The sequence below is a fragment of the Musca domestica genome, unplaced genomic scaffold (assembly GCF_030504385.1).
Source record: "Musca domestica strain aabys unplaced genomic scaffold, Musca_domestica.polishedcontigs.V.1.1 8, whole genome shotgun sequence".
Classification (NCBI taxonomy): Eukaryota; Metazoa; Arthropoda; class Insecta; order Diptera; family Muscidae; genus Musca; species Musca domestica.
This window is the reverse complement of record NW_026712409.1, coordinates 18,071,113-18,092,231: the sequence shown is the minus strand read 5'-3', so window position 1 is coordinate 18,092,231 and position 21,119 is coordinate 18,071,113. Positions and strand designations below refer to the sequence as shown.

The 21,119-nt window shown below is 32.7% G+C and overlaps 1 protein-coding gene across 1 annotated transcript; it reads left to right on the top strand.

Moving 5' to 3' along the window:
* The first annotated feature begins 345 nt into the window (after positions 1-345).
* LOC101895308 (peptidylglycine alpha-hydroxylating monooxygenase) lies at positions 346-13,150 on the top strand. The gene is made up of 8 exons (XM_005182199.4): positions 346-1,099; positions 9,558-9,615; positions 9,681-9,768; positions 11,723-11,795; positions 11,851-11,983; positions 12,047-12,095; positions 12,163-12,501; positions 12,685-13,150. Exons 1-8 carry the CDS (start codon positions 887-889, stop codon positions 12,851-12,853), a joined length of 1,122 nt encoding a protein of 373 aa, XP_005182256.1. The 5' UTR covers positions 346-886; the 3' UTR covers positions 12,854-13,150.
* Positions 13,151-21,119: the final 7,969 nt, after the last annotated feature.

Below are 21,119 nucleotides of genomic sequence, written 5' to 3'. Positions count from 1 at the left end.
TAAAACGCGCTCTCTCTCTCACTTTCTGTCTCACACATATAAAAACAACATAACATAACAGGTTGATTGTGCCAAATAACCGTAACATATTAGCCAGAGATGCTCTAAGCAATGCCAAACAATGGGAGACATAAAGAAAGAGAGAATTGGGGTGTTTTGTTGTTGGGCAAATGTGGTGTTGGCTAAGCCTTCGTTCGTTAGCTGTGTTATTGGTATGCGTAGGCATGGATTTGTGTTGTTTGCTGGTGTTTCATGTTTACACTGTTCCACCATGATTTCATTTCTCGTTGTGTTTCCACTAAGCATCTTGTTTGGTTGGTTGGTTATCTTTTTTGACACTTGGTCGGTCGGTTCTGAGCTCATGCATAACTCTGAGAATTAATACACAACAAAACAATTCAACGAACGACGACGACCACAACCACCACCATCGGAAGGCTGGAAAAAAACATTTAGTAACGCATTGCACACAATAGAACGGAGAAAAAATTAAATAAAAATATCAAGAAAAGATTTCGGGTTGTTTGTTATTATTATTATTTGTAAATTTTGTTATAAATACCTATTGTATTTTGTGGAAAATTTTTTCGCGCACTTCACTCAAAGAGCCGAAGAGAGCAAGCAACAACAAATTACCAAAAAAAAAAACACAGTGTCAATTTTACATAGAAAAAAACTGGAAGAAACAAAATACTAATTAAACAAATGCCAATACAACAAAGTTAAGGTTTAAGCCGATAATAAGAGCCACAAAAAAGCAGCAACAACAAAGTGTTAAATTGTATAAAATTAAACAAATACTAAAATATTGTAAATTACTGAACAACAAAAAAAGAAAAATCCCCCCGTTTTGGAATACACAAAAGCAAAGAAATCCAACGTCACAATGTCAGTCTACTCAGGGATGGCTGCCACTCCACGGAGGCTACAAGTGTTAACAGCTTTAATGATGGTCTTGGCCGCCAGTTGTTGGCAGCCAGCATATGGCATCTTGGATGACGACGAATACAATTCGGTTTACAATGAACAAATCAGGGAGCAGCAAAATCATGAAGTGGGAAGATTTCCCTTTCTAATGCCAAATGTGCGGCCAAAAACGGTAAGTTGGCACCACCACCACCACCACCCACTCCCAATGCCCATCCCCACCCAAGAGGCAAAAACCCACACATTTATATGTTTAATTTGCAGGGATATGCAGTAGGCGCGCAATATGGCTCATATTTGGCCACCCACAAGCTGCCACTCACCCCCTCATAGCCCTCGCAAGCAAATCTGCTTTTGCAATTATTTACTGCTTCATGTAGGCTGTCGGCCTGCCTGTCTGCCTTCAATGGAAATGGAATACCTAACAGGTGGCAGTTTTTCCAATAGAATCAGGGCATAATCCACAATAACCCACGTAGGCAAATACTTAAACAGCTGGTTATCTACTTATTATCCGAACTTCAGTTGTGTTTTTTTCATGTTTTTTGCTTTTATTGACAATACGCCAGCCAAGCTATCAGTCAAGTGTTTTCCATTACTGAAGTGTGTATTGTTGTTCTTGTATCCATAAAATACCCGGTTAACAAGCCCAAACACACGTAGACACTTTCAGTTTATTCAAATACCCCTGGATGTGAACATGTTCTGGCATCTCCTTGCCGCCTTTTGGGAAACCCACACATTCGTTTTCTTTTTTTTTTGGTACCTGTTTGGATTTATTGTAGCCATCCATGAATTGTGTCTGTATCCCGTTTTGTGATGTGTTTGAGTTGTTTTCTTACTCGCTTCACCCCTCTCGCAGACCAAGTGATTCCTTTTTTTTCAAATTTAGAATTTTGGTTTTAATGTTCGAAAACATTATTTTTAATTTTATTGGCAATTAAATAATAATTATAATTTAAAGATTTTTTTCAAATGCAAACGCATCACAAATCGTCGTCTTGATTTTTAGTTTAAAAATACAAATTGTTTTTATTGCTAACCATGTACAAATGTAAGTTGATGAGACGACATTAGGTCGTATCGAAAAAGGAATTGCATTAGAATTTTGTTTTTTAATTTTTGCTAAAAAAAAAACAAAAATACAATTAAGGAAGTATCAGTCGATTTGCGTACAAGCTATAATCATACCATATGCGATCAAAAGGCTCTTGAATAACCCCTGCCTCACGCAAGAAGTCCTTGGACACATAATTTTTATAAAAAAGTCAGGATTTTCAAAAGTCACAAACATCAGACTCACGAGTTGTGGTTAAGAAGTGCTGAAAAACGCCAAGAATTTCTGCAAGGAGCTCCTTCGAACAATGTTTTAAAAATCCTTTATTTTACCCTCAGCCATATGGCAACAGAAGGTATATATCATTTGATACGGCCAAAAGTACCTAATCGAAAAAACGGTCTTGGACCCTAGGTCTCTTTGGACCAAATCCGTTTCAGAACATCTAGAGTCGATCTAGCGATATCCATCCGTCCGTCTGCCTGTCTGTATGGCTGGTGCGCACGATAACTCTCGAACGGAGTATCCGATTTGGTTCAAAGTTAGTACATCGTAATATTTTTGGCAAACTTATATCGAGTTCGGAGATGGGAAATGTCGGTCCACTCCTTCTGATACATCCCACACAAATGGTCGAATGTTTTCAAAAATATATATCTTTTGCACAGAAAGAGAAAGGATAATCCAATTTTGCTCCAACTTTGCAAATCGTAATATTTGCGTCAATGCTATGTGAGGTGTGAAAATGGACAATATCGGTCCACTCCATTAAGAACCTCCCCACAAAGGGTCAACATTTTGTGATGTAAGAGTCCGATTCTCTTCAAATTTCACACATCCCAATATTTATATTAACCCAAGGTCAGGTGTTAAGATGGAATATATCTGGTACACTCCTGGTACAACACCCCCCCCCCCCCCCCCCCCCCCGCACAAAAGGTCGACATTTTGAATATCCATTAAGATCATAAAACGGGAAATTAAAATCCGAATCAATTTAGATTTGGCTCATCTTAATATTTCAATCAACACAGCATCCGTCATCTATAAAGACGGTGAGATCGGACAATTCCTTCTGGTGCCTCCCCCACAAAGAGTCAAAATTTTGAATAACCAAAACGTTTATAAAATCCGATATAAGCATCCGGTTCTCTTCATATTTCACACATCCCATTATTTCTACTAACACAAGGTCTGCTATGAAGATGGGATATGTCGGTCCACCACTTCCGGTACCTCACCCACAAAGAGTCACAACTTCCAATACCATAAAATAAAATAAAATCGGATATATATATGTATTTTCTAAAAATTATCACATATTTATATAAACCGGCTGCGGGCACGCATCTGTCGGCAAAACCGACTGGAACTTTTTAACTGGTTTTTAAATACATCTTAACTTTTACTCCTTGCTTTTCTGCCAAAAAGTCCTTAACAACAAATTTTTTGCGTTGATATTTTTGTAAAAAATCCACGAGTTTTGATCAGGAGGTCCTTGAAAAATGTACTATTTTTGGAAATTTTTAAAATATTTATAAAGATCCACTTGGTTTGATCAAAGGTTTTTTTGTCAGAAAGTCCTTAAAAAAATTTTAAAAAGTCCTCGATTTTTCAATACTCATCTTTGATACACATCTTTGAATTTTTAAAAATCCACATTTTTTGGTCATGTTTCCTTAAAAATCTGAGATTTTTACCAATAGGTTCTTCAAAAAAATTATTAAAAACACTAATTTTGATCAAAAGTGTCGATAAACAATTTCGTAGAAAACATATGTTTTTGGGGCAGGAGGTCCTTGCAAAATGTTCTTCAAGAAATCTACAATTTTGGTTAGAATTTTAAAAATCTATACCCCGATTTTTGCAAAGGAAATGTATTTAACTTTCCTAAAAAAAATTCATTTAAAAAAAAAAATTGTCTTTGAAAAATCTAAGATATTTGAACAAAAATCCAAAAATTTTTGCCAGAATTTTTTAAATCCACGATTTTTGGTTAGGAGGTCCTTGAAAAAAATCTTAAAAATCCAACAGGAAATTTTTGAATCATTAAAAAAATCCATTTTTTTGGCAGGTGGTCCTGACCAAAATGGAGGCTGCATTTGGTCAGGAGGCTTGAAAAATATTCAGGATTTTTGTCAAGGAAATGTATAACGGAAAAAAATCTACTATACTTTTTTCCTTGATTTTGGTCCCAAAGTCCTTGAAAAATCCAATGTATTTGAAAAGATGATCATTGAAAAATATAAAATTAGTCACAATGTTTTTCAGAAGTTTTTTATTTGGCCAAGAATATTTAAAATATTCTCACAATATCTATAAGTTTTTATCAGAAGGTCCCTGTGTTTGGTTGTGAGATCCCTAAAAAAAGTAAGACTTAAATTAATAAATATAAAATCAATATTTGTGGCAAAAAAAAAAAATCATTATTGATTGTCGGGAGGTCCACGAATTTTAGCCAGTAAAAGTAAAGAAAAAAAATAGAGTAATTGTAATCATGTAAAGAGTTGTTTTTTTTTTGAATTCAGGAAATTTGAGTCTACCAGGTCTTCAAAAAAATGTTTTTATACCCTACAACACTATGTGTTGGGGGTATTATAAGTTTGATTGGGCCAAAAATTATGTAACACCACGAAATATTGGTTTCCCACATAGGAAAGTATATATGGATCATCCTAGCTCGCCGAGCTGAGTCGATCTAGCTATGTATGTCCGTCTGTCCGTCTGTCCATGTTAATTTGTAATCACTCTACAGGTCGCAATTATGGCCCGATCTTCACGAAATTTAGAAAGTAGGTGGGGTTGAGGTCAGAATAGAACCCTATATCTTTTGGAGATGATCGCCAAATGTTTAGGGGTTGAAATGGACCAAATACTGAAAAAATATCGGATTTTGCAGTAGCTATTCAGGTCGCAATTATAGACCAATTGACGCGGAATTTCGCATGTAGCTAGAGTTTAGGGCAGGGAAGAAGCCTACCAATTTGGGTGGTCATCGGATAATATTTAGCGGGTAAAATAGACCATATCTTTTGTGTTGAAAAAATTCAAAATTTTTCATTAAACCGCGAATATTTTAAATCCCGGCTAGATCACAAAGCCATGACAAGGCTACTTCTGATCTTTACATTGATGTTAACATCCAACAAATCGGATATATAGCAAAATATGTGCGATATATATGTCTATCAAAGAGGATATGCTTGAAAGATCCCTTATATGTCGAGAACGGCTGAAATGATTTCGACAGTTCTCATTAATTCAGAATGGCCTCTTGGCAGGAAAGAAAAAACGTCTAAAAAAATCGCATAAAAATATCTCTCTATAGATGAAAATATTGATTTTGTAAAATATCTCATATCATATTTTTTCAATTTTGTCATATTTTTTTTTTTTGGCATATTTTCATTTTGAATTAAACATTTGGTAATATTTCTACAGCTAACAAAACTAAGTAGTTTTGACATCAGAATATCATATACAGATCGCATTTATGGCCCGATGCTTACGAAATTTTGCATGGGGATAAGATGAGGGTCAGAATAGAAGCCTACTCTTTTTGGAGATGATCGCCATATATTTAGGGGTTGAAATGGACCAAAAAACTGCAAAATTTGTCAACAGGTCGTAATTATTGCCCGATCCTCACGCACATTTGGATAGGGGTTACCGGACATTGCAAAAGCCAAGCAGTTTTGAATGGCCATCCAAAAATATTCAATGTGTGAAATAGTTTGCCAACTTTTGTAGACAAAATACGAAAATGTCCATTCCGGTGACTTTTTGGAGAATTCACAAATACAGGAAAGACGCACTTCTGACTATTTCGTTAAGGCGCATTTCGTTGAAGAATATAGTCAAATGTCTATATCTCATATAGATGCGTTTCAGTCAAAAACCAATAATAAATGTTAATCTTTTGCCACTTCTGAGAGATTATAGGTCTTTGGGAAATATTGGTTCCAGATCTAGGAAGACCATTTACGTGCAACATCTACCAATAAATTGAAAATGAGCAAATTAGTTTAAAGTGCTATTATTCGAAAATTAGAGAACGAAACCTGATGGTTTTCTTTTATTTTTTGTCACAATATCTTGTGGAATTCTTTCGAGTATCTGGCTTATATAAACTGTATCATTTATTATAGTGTTGTAGGGTATTCAACGGTCGGCCCCGCTCAACTGTAGCCTTTGCTTACTTGTTTTAAATTAAAAAACCTTTTTTTCCTAGAATTTTTTTTCTGATACAGTCACAACTCTTTGAAGCTGCGAATAATGTTCTTAAAAATGGACGAATTTTGGTTCTTGATATTTTTTTTTTAACAAAATCGAAGGCAATGGTCAATCGGTCTTTTACTATAATTTTTTCTTCAAAGTAAATGGCTTTTGGTCTTTGGAATTTTTTTTTCCAGTATTTAAATCCACTTATTTTGGTTTTTGCAATTTGTTTTCATAAAAAGCCTTTTTGCCCTTTTTGTCCCATTGAGTTCGCTACATTGAAATATTCTTATTTAATAATCCACGACCTTTGGTCTCTGACATATTTTCTTAAAGAGTCTACGACCTTTGGTCTTTCAAAATGTTTTTGTAGAAAATCAAAGACTTTGGTCATAGGGACTTTGTGAAAACATTTTCTTAAAAAAACTCCACTCATATTTGTCCTTAAATAATGTATTTTAAAAAAATCCACGATATTTTTCATACAAAATTCTGAAAAACTCAGCAACTTTAGACCAAGTTTTCCTAAATAAAAACGTTTACTAAAAACTCTACCGATTTTGGCCATGGAAAAAAAATCTTAAAAATCTACAATTTTTGTTTTTTGATTTCTGATCAGCGTTTTTTAAATATACAAATATTTGTAGTGGGAACTTTAACAATTTTTTTCTTAGAAAAATTTTCTGTCCGATATCTCAGTCACTTTGAATTTCCGAAACAAAGTCAGCTCATTTCTACAAACCCTAGCATATTATTAATATATTTTTTTTTATTAAAAGTTGATATTATAATCATAATTATATTTTTATATTTGTATTTATTATTAAAAATGTAAATTGGCCATCAGTATTATTATATTTATTATCAATAAAATATTACTAATTTATCCCCCTCGATACATCCCAATGTCCATCTGATGATGAAAATATTCATCGTGTCGACACGTTCTCACTTCATTGGTCTTGAGAGGTAATTCCCATTTAGTTCTTATCGACTGAGACGATTGTTTTCATTTGTTTTAATTCACAGAGTCTGCAACAAATCGTGATTTTTTCTATAGAAGCGAGTGTCGTTTTAATTGTTTGTTTATTTGAAAAAAAAAAAAAAAAACAAAAATACAAAATAAAATAAATAAAGTCAAGTCGATTGCTTAATACAGTACAGCCTCAATGATGAATTATTTTAAAGGGGCGATAATGAGAGGTCGCAATTGTGGTGAAACTGTGGCTCTTTTGAGATGTTTTGGGGGGAAAACAATTTGCAGTGATAATTCATTTATTTAAAACTCAAATTATGTGGTGGGGACTTAAAACTCGATTTCCTGCAAATCGAATTTCGGTATCGAAAAACTTTTTATTTGGGTAGAGGTCACAGGGATGAAGTTTAGTGCATTGCCATCGTTTCTTGGTCAATTATGATCTTTTTGCAAGCGCCTAAACGTAGGCAATGTTAGTAGTTTGTTATACCCTCCACCATACCATAGTATGTACTTCATCAAAATAATAAAAAAAGTAACCATGCTAGAGTCAAAATTAATAAAGATAGGAAGCAAAAATTTTGCACAGATCTGTCTTTTGTCTGCAGGCAGGTCAAGTTCGAAGATGGGCTATATCGGTCCACGATAGCCCTCACATATTCCCATAGCCCCAATATTCGGTATTTTGATGATTTTAGCCAAAATTTTGTCAATGGATTTTTCTGAAAATCCACAAGAGTAGTTCCTTCTGAGTACTTTACCCCCCAGATGAGTATTATCTATAGCAGTTCACGATATCGTATATCCTCCATATAGAGGTACGTCTCGATATTCGGTATTTTGATGATTTTAGTCAAATTTTGTCAATGGTATTGTCTGAAAATCCACAAAAGGAGTTCTTTCTAAGCACTTTACCACCTGGAGAAGTATAGGTCCACGTTATCGTGTAGCCCACATACAACGATTAATCCGTATATCCGGTATTTTGATGAATTTAGCGACATTTTTGACCAGAGTTATTTCAAATTTCGTATTTAGAATTCGTAATGGGTACTACAGCCTATGCGTATGTAGGTCCACGTCTTAGTATAGCCTCTATATAACGGAACCTCCAAATATTCGGCATTTCGATGATTTTGGCGACATTATACACCGGAGTTAATTCCAATTTCGTATTTAGAGTTCATAATAGGAACTACAGTCTATGCCAGAAAATTGCCTACACAGGTCTTCATTTAGGCCCCATACATCAGTACCTCCCTATATTTGGTATTTGGACAATTTTGGGTACAATATTCAACAACATTTTCGTGTTTGAAGTTCCTAATAGGTGCTACAGCCTGCGAAAGAAACTTGCCTATACAGGTTCATATCATCGTATAGCCCCGATAACACCTCCTCCCTACCTCCATATATTCGGTAGTTTGATGATTTTATCTACATTATTCACCGGATTTTGTTTTCAAGTTTCGTATTTGAATATTGTAATGGCTTATGACAAAAATTGCCTATGCATACAGATAACGGCTATATTCGGTATTTTTAAAATCTCAACAGAAATTTTAAATAAATTTTTTTTTGAAAATTTCCAAATTGGTTCCAAATTGTGGAGGGTATTTAAAGTACGGCCCGACAGCACTTACTGCTCTTTTACTTGTTTTTAGTTCAGATTTCCCCATTCCATTACATTCATGTTAGTCATTTGCATAGAGAGATATTCAGATTAGTATTTAACATATTTATGGCATACTTTTTGGCGCTCCCTACAATTTCTAAAATAAAGAGAACGAATTATCATATTTATACGATATGTTTAATATAACTATAGTATACGTGTTTTATATTATTTGTGCAATATATAATTTATATACCATAGCTTTTCCTTTTTAAAAATTTTGAGAGCACCTAAAAGTATGCTGTAGGAATATTAAATATAATTGTAAAAAATACACTTTGGATATGAATCTAAAAAAGTTTAAACATGTTTCTTAGGAACCACCAAAAACACATAAAAGTTATCCTTTCATCAACAAAAAATTTTGATTTTTTCTGTAAACTTCGTATTCCTCTCAAGGTGCACTTATAAGTCCCCCAAAGGACAGGAAGAAAATTAATTAAATAAATTCAGGTCAGAATAATATATAATTATATTGCTTTAGCATGATGTAAAAATTCAACCTATATTGAGGAGCTTCCATTAATATATTTAAGTAACTAAATATAAAATAATTCCAAAATAAAAGAACCTATATTTACAGAAAACCAAAAGTCCTTCTAAAAACGCATTGCAAATTTTGAAATTTTGCACTCTGAATACTTTCTTTATTACCAATTTTTAACCTCACTATTAATCTCTTTTATTTTTTGATTTTTTTACAGCCTGAATTATATCTCTGTACACCGATAAAAGTGGACTATACGAAAAGCTATTACATAGGTAAGCATTCTGAGATATCTGAATGAAAAGTCTTTATTTAAAATTATTCTTTTCTCCCTTTTCAGTTGGTTATGAACCAAATGCTACCATGAATACGGCGCATCATATGCTGGTATATGGATGCGGTGAACCTGGATCAAGTAAAACTGTATGGTTAGTTGATTTCAAGTGAAAGGATAAACACATATTTGAGATCGATTTTCTATACACAGAAATTCTTTTAAAAGGCTTCAATGGTGAACATAGGTTTTGTAAATATTTGTCTACTATTGAAGCCTTTTATAAAAATTCTATGTATTTTTATAAAAAAGAGAACGTTCCTTAGGTATTGAAATCTTCTATAGACCTTTTAAAATGTATTCTGCTAATTAAATGAATTTGTCTATAGAGCAAATGCTCCCTTAAGAGGAGCTAGAAATAGAAGAAGAGTCATGCTTAAGACTTTCTAGAGATAGACGATTTTCTAAAAAAAATGGAAGGCCTTTCATTGGTAGAAGAAAGTGTATTGTACTTTAAAGGTTATTGATTTTTTATATAGAGAAGCTTCTAAATATATTCCATCGATGTAAAGTATAGGGCAAGACTTTTCCGGGACTTCGAAAAAACTTTGTAGAAGGAAGTTTCGAAAAAGTTTTGCTATTACAGGAACCCCTTTCAATGGACCTCCATTCACAGAAAAACTTCTTCAGATCTTTTATCCTTTAAAATGATCAAAAATAAAGGAAGTTCTAAAGAATTTAAATTAATAAACCAGTACCCAGTATTTAGGGATCTTCCGTTGGTAGAAAACATTGTACGGTATTCTTAGGATAAAGATTGAGGAGCTTCTAAATTATTTCCTTGGATGTGAGACATAAGGCAGGTCTTTTATGGGCCTTCAAAAGAAAAATGCTGTCGAAGGAAGTTTTCGTAAAAGTTTTGCTATTACTGGAACTCCTCCTTCATTACCCTGAGTTCTCTTAGAGTGTGATAGCCTTCCCCATAGTTCTAGATCTATTCTCCAGGCACCAATTCGAAGATCATATAGCTGATTGCTTTCCTCTTGGTTGGGGTGTTTTGACGATGTAGTACTATTTTCCATTCTTTTGCAGATGGAGGATCATTTTAAGCATTTCTAAAGTTTTTGAAGGCATTATTGAAATTGGTGATAATCGGAACAGATTTAGATGTAGCTTCCATATGTCTTCAACCGATTTCGGTTTTATTGTGCACCAAATAGCTAATATATGTCTAAATTACCTAAACTTTGGCATATCCAACCGAATTCAGTCTAGAAGCAAGTAGATCAAATTTGGTGAAAATCGGCGCAGATATAGCTATAGCGCTCCTATATACAGGGTGAGATAATAAAAACTTCAACAAAGTCAAACGCCATAATTTTTAAATTCTATTGAATGAAAGCAAAAAATGTCGATAATAGCATCAAATTTTAGAATAAGTTTAGATTTGTTCGAATTGGTCACCTTTGGGACGAATTATGTCCTTCAAACGGCCAATAAAACCGTCACACGCTGTCCGAATGTTGCTCTGCGGTATTTTGGCCCATTCCCGTCGAAGCGCTTGCTCTAGGCGATCGACACTTTGGTATTTTTAGTTCGTAATGGTTACTTCCTCCTATGACATGTAGCCTATAGAGGTCCATTTCAAAGGTTCAATTATTAAAAATATATTCTCATGTAGGCTTAGAAATAGTGGAGTCTCTAAGGGTCTATCTTATATAAGTCTTCTCTAGATAGAAGACTTCTTCCAAGTCCTCTCAGGATGGAAGACTTTATCTAAGTCTCTTCTAGATAAGAAATTCCCCCAAAGCATTTCCAAAAGTTTTGTTGTAACTGGACGAATCTCATATTTCCAGAAATGCCCTTGGCCTTTAGTATATATGACCTTATATAGACTATTCTCAGAAGACTTTCAGAGGGTCTCACAGTTACAGAAGATATTGATATAATATTCTGTGCATAATACCCTTATGCACAGAATATTATATCAATGCCTTCTGTAACTGTGAGACCCTCTGAAATTCTTCTGAAGCGCCTCCAAAGCTCGTATATAGAAATAAAATAGCCTTTGAATTTTCTAATTCAAATATTTTTTATCCCCATTTTAGGAATTGTGGTGAAATGGCCAAAAAGTCTTCCGAAGAAACAGCAAGTCCTTGTGGGGTCCAATCCCATTCACAGGTAAACACTTTCACCTCGTATTTAAGCGGGAAATATAATTTTCAAATCTTTTCAGATACTGTATGCCTGGGCCAGAGATGCCCCCAAACTGGAGTTACCTGAAGGTGTTGGCTTTAAGGTGGGCTATGATTCGCCCATTAAATATATTGTCTTGCAGGTGCATTATGCCAGTATAGCAAGGTTTAAGGGTAAGGTTCATGGAATTAAAAAGAAAAAACAATAAAGAAGCAAATTCCTATAATTCTCCACAGATGGCAGCACTGATGATTCGGGAGTGTTTATACGTTACACAGAGAAACCGTAAGTTTTGAAATGTATTTGAAATAATTTCTTAATAAGGAATATTTTCTTCTTCCTTTCCCTTTAGCATGAACAAATTGGCTGGCGTATTGCTGATGGGTACCGCCGGTGTTATACCACCCATGTCTGTGGAACATATGGAGACCGCCTGTGAGATTAATGAAAATAAAACCATACATCCGATTGCCTATCGCACCCATACGCACAGTTTGGGAAAGGTGGTCTCGGGTTATAGGGTGCGCAGCGATGATCATGGCATGAATCACTGGACTCTGTTGGGCAAACGTGATCCCCTAACGCCACAAATGTTTTATCCTGTCATGAATAAGGAGCCAATTGTCAAGGGTGATTTCATTGCGGCGAGATGTACCATGGAAAGTCATCGTACCAGGGTCACGGAAATTGGGTAGGTTTAGGGAGGCATTTATGGAAATATCAAGTAGAGGAACATAGTTTTTTGATAGTTTAATCCTCTCCTAAAATATCATCAAAAAAAATCGACTCATCACATGTCACTCATGTCGTTTATAGTTTGTTTTTTTTTTTTTTTTTCTAATCTTATCCTTCCCAATCCTTATACTTTTTCCAGCGCCACCAACAACGATGAAATGTGCAACTTCTATCTGATGTACTATGTGGAGAATGATGAACCGCTGAACATGAAATATTGCTTTAGTCAAGGACCTCCCAACTATTATTGGCGTAATCCCGATGTGGGTCTCAATAATATACCGCACAAGGAGGCAAGCACATTGTAAGATTAGATGTGACCAGAGGCGCAGCAGAAGGGGCAAACCATGACAACAACAACATAAAACACAAATCAAGAAAACCAACAGCTTTATTTATACTATTATTACTTAGAGGAAGAAAAACAAAAACAACAACAAAAATTAGAAGAACTATTCAAACATATGAGAAATTTGTTAAAAACATCATCAGAAAAAAAAGAAGTATAATAGGGACAAACATGTGCAAATCATGGAAACTTATCATAGAGGTCGAAGAAAACAAATCACAAATTAGAGACCACAAAATTAGAGAGGACATGAAAATATTGGGGAAACTGAAAAAAGAGAAATGGAAATTGGCGGAAAAAATTACAAAAAAAAAAAAAAAAAATACAATGATTTGAGAATATTTTTCATTTTTTCCTACAGAAAAAAATATCCGGTTAAATTTTCCAATCCGAATAAATTTTCACTATAGAAAAAATATCCGGAAAACTTTTCCCAAAAAAAGCATTATCTAGATAACTTTTTTCAATAGACGAAATTATCCGGATAACTTTTTCCTATTGAATAATTCTCCCATTCTCCCTATATTATTCGCATAACTTTTCATTATAGAAAAATTGATGCGGATAACTTTTTCATATAAAGAAAATTATCCGGATTTCCTTTTACTATAGGAAAAAAATACCCGGATAACATTTCCCCATAGAACCTTTATCCGCACAAATTTTTCCTATAGAAAAAAAATATTCGGATAAATTTCCCCATAGAAATTATTTTCCCGATGGAAACAATTATCCGAATAACTTTTTAATAAAAAATAAAATTTTCCTATAGAAAGAATTATGCGGATAACGTTTTTCTGTAGAAAATAGTTTTTTTATATAGAAAAAAATATTCGGATAAAATTTCCCCAATAGAAAAATTTATCCGGATAACTTTTTCATATAAACAAAATTATCCCGATAACTTTGCTTGGATAAATTTTTCCCATAGAAAAAATTTATTTATTATCTCTTCACATAGAAAAAGATTATCCGGATAAAAATTTCCTATAGAAAGAATTATGCGGATAACGTTTTCCATAGAAAATATTTTTTTTTCTATAGAAAAAATTATTTGGATGAAATTTCTCCATAGAAAAACTTATCCGGATAACTTTTTCATTTAAAGAAAATTATCCCGATAACTTTGCTTGGATAAATTTTTACCATAGAAAAAATTTTTTTAATTCTATAGAAAAGTTTATGACGCGTATAATTTTTTTCTATAGAAAATTTTATCCGGATAATTTTTTTCTATAGAAAATTTTATCCAAATGAATTTTTTCTTTAGAAAATTTTATTCGAATCAATTTTTTCTTTAGAAAGTTTTATCCGAATGAATTTTTTCTTTAGAAAATTGTATCCGAAAGAGTTTTTTCTATAGAAAATTTTATCGAAATAAAATTTTTCTATAGAAAAAAATTATCCTGAAACATTTTCTATAGAAAAGATTATCCGAATAACTTTTTCCGATAGAAAAAAATATCCGAATAACTTTTTCCAATAGAAAAAATTATACGGATAATTTCCTGTAGAAAAAATAATAATTTTTTCTGTAGAAAATTTATCCGGATAAATTTTTGCTATAGAAAGCTTTATCCGGATAAATGTTTTACATAGAACATTTTGTTTTCTATACAAAATTTTATCCACATAAATTTTTCCTTTAGAAAATGTTTTTCACATAAATGTTTTGTTTAGAAAATTTTATACGGATATTTTTTTTATAAAATATGTTATATGGATAAATTTGTTCTATAGAAAATTTTGTACAAATAATTTTTTTCTATAGGAAATGTTATCCGGATAAATTTTTTCCTATAGGAAATGTTATCCGGATAAATTTTTTCCTATAGAAAATGTTATCCGGATAAATTTTTTCTATAGAAAATGTTATCCGGATAAATTTTTTCTATAGAAAATGTTATCCGGATAAATTTTTTCTATAGAAAATGTTATCCGGATAAAGTTTTCCTATAGAAAATTTTATCCGGATAAAGTTTTCCTATAGAAAATTTTATCCGGATAAATTTTTTTCTATATAGAAAATGTTATCCGGATAATTTTTTTTCCTATAGAAAATGTTATCCGGATAATTTTTTTTTTTCTATATAGAAAATGTTATCCGGATAATTTTTTTTTCTATATAGAAAATGTTATCCGGACAAATTTTTTTCTATATAGAAAATGTTATCCGGATAAATTTTTTTCTATATAGAAAATGTTATCCGGATAAATTTTTTCTATATAGAAAATGTTATCCGGATAAATTTTTTTCTGTATAGAAAATGTTATCCGGATAAATTTTTTTTTCTATATAGAAAATTTTATCCGGATAAATTTTTTTTCTATATAGAAAATTTATCCGTATAAACTTTTTTCTATAGAAAATGTCATCCGGATAAATATTTGTTCTATAGAAAATGTTATCCGGATAAATATTTTTTCTATAGAAAATGTTATCCGGATAAATGTTTTTTCTATAGAAAATGTTATCCGGATAAATATTTTTTCTATAGAAAATGTTATGCGGATAAATATTTTTTCTATAGAAAATGTTATGCGGATAAATATTTTTTCTATAGAAAATGTTATGCGGATAAATATTTTTTCTATAGAAAATGTTATACGGATAAATTTTTTTTCTATAGAAAATGTTATCCGGATAAATTTTTTTCTGTAGAAAATGTTATCCGGATAAATTTTTTCTATATAGAAAATTTTATCCGGATAATGTTTTCCTATAGAAAATTTCATCCGGATAAAGTTTTCCTACAGAAAATTTTATCCGGATAAAGTTTTCCTTTAGAAAATTTTATCCGGATAAAGTTTTCCTTTAGAAAATTTTATCCGGATAAAGTTTTCCTATAGAAATTTTTATTCGGATAAAGTTTTTCTATAGAAAATTTTATCCGGATAATTTTTTTTCTATATAGAAAATGTTATCCGGATAAATTTTTTCCTATAGAACACATTAACCGGATAAATGCTTTCTATAGAAAATGTTATCCGGATAAATTTTTTCCTATATAAAAATTTTATCCGGATAAATTTTTTCCTATATAGAAAATTTTATCCGGATAAATTTTTTCCTATATAGAAAATGTTATCCGGATAAATTTTTTCCTATATAGAAAATGTTATCCGGATAAATTTTTTCCTGTATAAAAAATTTTATCCGGATAAATTTTTTCCTATATAGAAAATGTTATCCGGATAAATTTTTTCCTATATAGAAAATGTTATCCGGATAAATTTTTTCCTGTATAAAAAATTTTATCCGGATAAATTTTTTCCTATATAGAAAATGTTATCCGGATAAATTTTTTCCTATATAGAAAATGTTATCCGGATAAATTTTTTCCTATATAAAAAATTTTATCCGGATAAATTTTTTCCTATATAGAAAATTTTATCCGGATAAATTTTTTCCTATATAGAAAATTTTATCCGGATAAATTTTTTCCTATATAGAAAATTTTATCCGGATAAATTTTTTCCTATATAGAAAATTTTATCCGGATAAATTTTTTCCTATATAGAAAATTTTATCCGGATAAATTTTTTTCTATATAGAAAATGTTATCCGGATAAATTTTTTTCTATATAGAAAATTTTATCCGGATAAATTTTTCCATTTTAGAAAATTTTATCCGGATAAATTTTTTCTATAGAAAATTATATCCGAATGATTTTTTTCTATAGAAAAATTTTTCCGGATAAGTTATTTCAATTTCAAAAAATATACGGATAATTTTTCCTATCGGAAAAAGTTATCCGGATACTTTTTTCTATAGAAAAAAATTTTCCGATAGAAAAAATTATACGGATAAATTTTTCGTATAGAAAAAAATATCAGGATAACTTTTCCCAATAGAAAACATTATCCAAATAATTTCTTCCCACCGAAAAAATTATCCGAATAACTTCTTTCAACAGAAAAAATTCTCATTTATCACAAAAAATTATCCAAATATTTTTTTCTTTCAAAAATTCCTAAATGAATTTCCAAAATGTTAAAAAAATATCAGCCCAGTGATGCATTTCAGAATCTCCATTCTAAATCCAAGTTGCTTCAGAGAGACACAAAGCGAGAGGAAACTAAAATGTGACAAAAATCGAATAACCTCCCATAAAAAAATATTTATATACAACAAAATATCGTAACAAAATAATTATATATATATAAACAAAAACAAAATAAATATATATTGTAATGTAATAATGTATTGTATGTATAACATAACAACAAATGTGTATAGAAATTTTAAATAAATATATATAAAATATACAAAAGTGAAAAAATCAGCAGCAGCAGCAAAAATCCAACCATGAAATATCGTAAATGTAAATCTATCCGTATCTCGTATCTTTATTTTTAACAAAAAACAACAAAACAACTACTTTAAGTGTTATTGTAACTGTAAACATGTAATAAAATACTGAATGTCATTAGAAATCCAAATACTGGTTGACAACACCAAATCCAAAAACAAAAAAAAAAAACGAACTTCATGTATTCGAAATCGAGTCATGTCGCCGGGAGTCAAGTCAAATGACACCCTACTTTCAATGAACGCTGGAAGTTGATTTTATTTTAAGTCCATGTCTTTTTTTTTTGGATTTGGAAAATAACACTGACATATTTTACTCTACTGGGGTTTGTAATATTGACACTGGAAGGTAAGGGGTTAGATTTTGAAAATTAAGGTAATTTCTAGAAATTTAATTATCAAAGGCAGTCAGATTTTTAATATGAGGCTTCTATAGGGTGAGATGAAAAAACTGCAACAAACTTCAGACTTTTGTCATTTCTAAGCCACTCGACCGACAGCTGTTAAAATTATTCCAGTGATAGTTCATTATATTGTTTACAAGCGCACAAAAGCATTTTGGTGAGAATTTTCCGGATAAAAAGTTATTCGAGATGGAATTCAAGCGTGATAGTGTGATTTCTTAATATTTTCGGCTGGAAAACAACAAGTGGCTATCGTTAAAGCACTCCAGCATTTAAATGTGAATAAATCTTTTGAGTCCCGTACTATCGCTCGTTACCGTGGTAGCCTGGTAGCGTAGCTCGACGTCAAGGAAGTGGTCAGAAAACAGCAACATCAGCAGAAATGGTTCGAAAAATAAAGAAGCGACTTGATCGAAAAATGGCTCGTGAGCTGAACATATCGCAATATTCAATTCGGCAAATATTGAAACATAAGCTCGGGGTAAAGTCATTGAAATTCAAAAAAGTGCAAGAACTTACACCGCAATAGAAAGAAAATAGACTCAAAAGAGCTAAAGAGTTGCTTTGCTTGGCCGAAAGTGGTGAACTGCCGAATTTGGTTTTCTCCGATGAGAAAACATTCGTTGTCCAGCACTTTGCAGTTTGTAAACAAACAAAATGATCGTGTTTACTTGCCAAAGAGGTCAGCTGAAAATTTGAACCTTCGGTTGGCCACCAGAACTCAAGCAACAAGCCGGCCATGTTGATGGTTTGGGCCGCCATAACAGCCGATGGTAGCTCTCCGCTCGTATTAATCGACCGTGGCATCAGAATAAATGCCGAATATTATCGCGAAAATATTCTGGAGGGTGTATTAAAGCCTTGGACATGCAAACATTTTGGACATTCCAACAGGACTCAGCACCATCGCACCCTGCACGCGCCACCCAAGAATGGTTACAAAATGAAGTTCCTCTTTTCATTTCCAGCGCACTATGCCCACCAAAATCTCCGGATACCAATACGTTGGACTATTGTATCTGGAGTATTTTGGAAAGCAAGGTTGGCACTACAAAATACCAAAGTGTCGATCACCTCAAAAGCAAGCGCTTCGCCGGGAATGGGCCAAAATACCGCAGAGCAACTTTTGGGCAGCGTGACTGTTGCACTGGCCGTTTGAAGGCCATAATTCGTGCCAAAGGTGACCAATTCGAAAAAATCGAAACTTATTCTGAAATTTAATGGTATTTCCGACATATTTTGCTTTCATTTAATAAAATTTAAGTATTAAGGCGTTTGACTTCGTTGGATGTTTTTATATCTCACCCTGTATTGTAGATCCATTAACATTTTCATACCCTCCACCATACTATGGAGGTTATATTAACTTTGTCGTACCGTTTGTAACACCTCGAAATACTCATGTCAGACCCAACAGAATATATATATTCTTGATCAGCGTAAAATTCTAAGTCGATTTAGCGATGTTCGCCTGTCTGTCTGTCTGCTCGTCTGCTTATCTGTTGTAATCACTCTATCTTTTGAACGAATTGAGACAGAAGGCTAAAATTTTGCACACATGTTTCTTTTTCCAGTAGGCAGGTTAAGTTCGTATATGGGCCATGTAGGTCCAGGTTTTCATATAGCTCCCATATAACGGTACCTCCCGATATTCGGTATTTTGGTGATTTTAGCGTCATTATTCGCCGGAATTTTTTCAAATTTCGTATTTGAAGTTCGAAATGGGAACTACAGTCTCTGACAGAAAATTGTCTGTGCAGGTCCATGTCTTCGTATAAGCCCAATATATCAGTACCTCCCTATATTCGGTATTTTGATGATTTTAGCTACATTATTCACCGGAATTATTTCAAATTTCGTATTTGAAGTTCGAAATGGATACGTCAGCCTAAGACAGAAAATTGTCTGTGCAGGTCCACGTCTTCGTATAAGCCCCATATATAAGTACCTCCCTATATTCGGTATTTTGATGATTTTAGCGACATTATTCACCGGAATTTTTTCAAAATAAGTATTTAGAGTTCGCAATGGGAACTACAACCTCTGACAGAAAATTATCTGTGCAGGTCCACGTCTTCGTATAGCCCCCATATATCAGTACTTCCCTATATACGGTATTTTAATGATTTCAGCTACGTTATTTACCGGAATTATTTCAATTTTCGTATTTGAAGTTCGAAATGGATGTTACAGGCTAAGACAGAAAATGGTCTGTGCAGGTTCACGTCTTCGTATAGCCGCCATATAAAGGTACCTGCCTATATTCGGTATTTTGATGATGCTAGCGACTTTATTAACCGGAATTGATTCAAATTTGGTATTTGAAGTTCGTAATGGAAGCTACAGCCTGTGGCAGAAAATTGTCAGTACAGGTTCCCGTCTTTGTATAGGCCCCATACATCAGTACCTCCCTATATTCGGTATTTTGACGAGTTTAGGTATAATACTCACCGAAATTGTTTGAGATGTCGTATTTGAAGTTCGTAACGGATGCTACATCCCATGACTGAAAATTGTCTATGCTGGTCCAGGTCTTCTCACAGCTCCGATATAACGCTACCTCCCTATATACGATATTTTGATGATTTTAGCTACCGGTTATTTCAAGTTTCGAATTTGAATATGGTAATGGCTTATGACAAACAATGCCTATGTAGGTTCACGTCGTATAGACCCCAATATAACGGCTATATTCGGTATTTTTTTTAAATTTTAACTGAATTTTTTAAGGATTTTATTTTTTGAAAATTTCCAAATTCGTTCCAAATGGTGAAGGGTATTCAAAATTCGGCCCTGCCGAACTTACTGCTTTTTAAATTGTTTTTCTAATCATTTAGAGTTATTTTTTAAAGGCATATATCTCCAATATTTAAGGTCTCATACGCTTAAATTTTTTGGATAGGGTCGCCGGGAATGGGCCAAAATACCGCAGAGCAACATTCGTCGGGCAGCGTGTGATGGTTTCATTGGCCATTTGAAGGCCATAATTCGGGCCAAAGGTGACCAATTCGACCAAATCTAAACTTATTCTAAAATTTGATGCTATTTTCGACATTTTTTGCTTTCATTCAAAACCAGTAAAGAAAGTCTTAAAGTCGGGCAGGGCCGACTTTATGATACACCACTTTGCTAATTTAGTAGAGTTCCACATAACAATTAAAAGTTTTTATGGGAGAACTCAATCATACACGCTATGATTATAATTATAATTTATAGTTCAAAGGACTAAATATGCCGAAGCATTTGTATATTTTAAATTCGGAATTGTATTGCCCATTTGATGCACAATTAATTTGAAATCGGATAAAAATATATGGGAGCTATATCCAAATCTGAACCGATCTTGATAAAATTTGGCAAAGATATTTCTGAGCTGTATTTCATATATTTCCCTGAATATCGTTGTTACGGAGGTCATATTACGGCTAAGGGTAACAAATACAACAAATCGGATGAACAATATATATGGGAGCTATAGCTATATCTGAACCGATATTCACCAAATTTA

Excerpts from the sequence above, each read along its gene's own strand:
- LOC101895308 (XM_005182199.4), top strand. The coding sequence starts at position 887 with ATGTCAGTCTACTCAGGGATGGCTGCCACTCCACGGAGGCTACAAGTG. Across the intron at positions 9,616-9,680 it reads TACGAAAAGCTATTACATAG|TTGGTTATGAACCAAATGCT; the intron begins GTAAGCATTCTG and ends CTCCCTTTTCAG. Across the intron at positions 12,096-12,162 it reads ATACGTTACACAGAGAAACC|CATGAACAAATTGGCTGGCG; the intron begins GTAAGTTTTGAA and ends CTTTCCCTTTAG.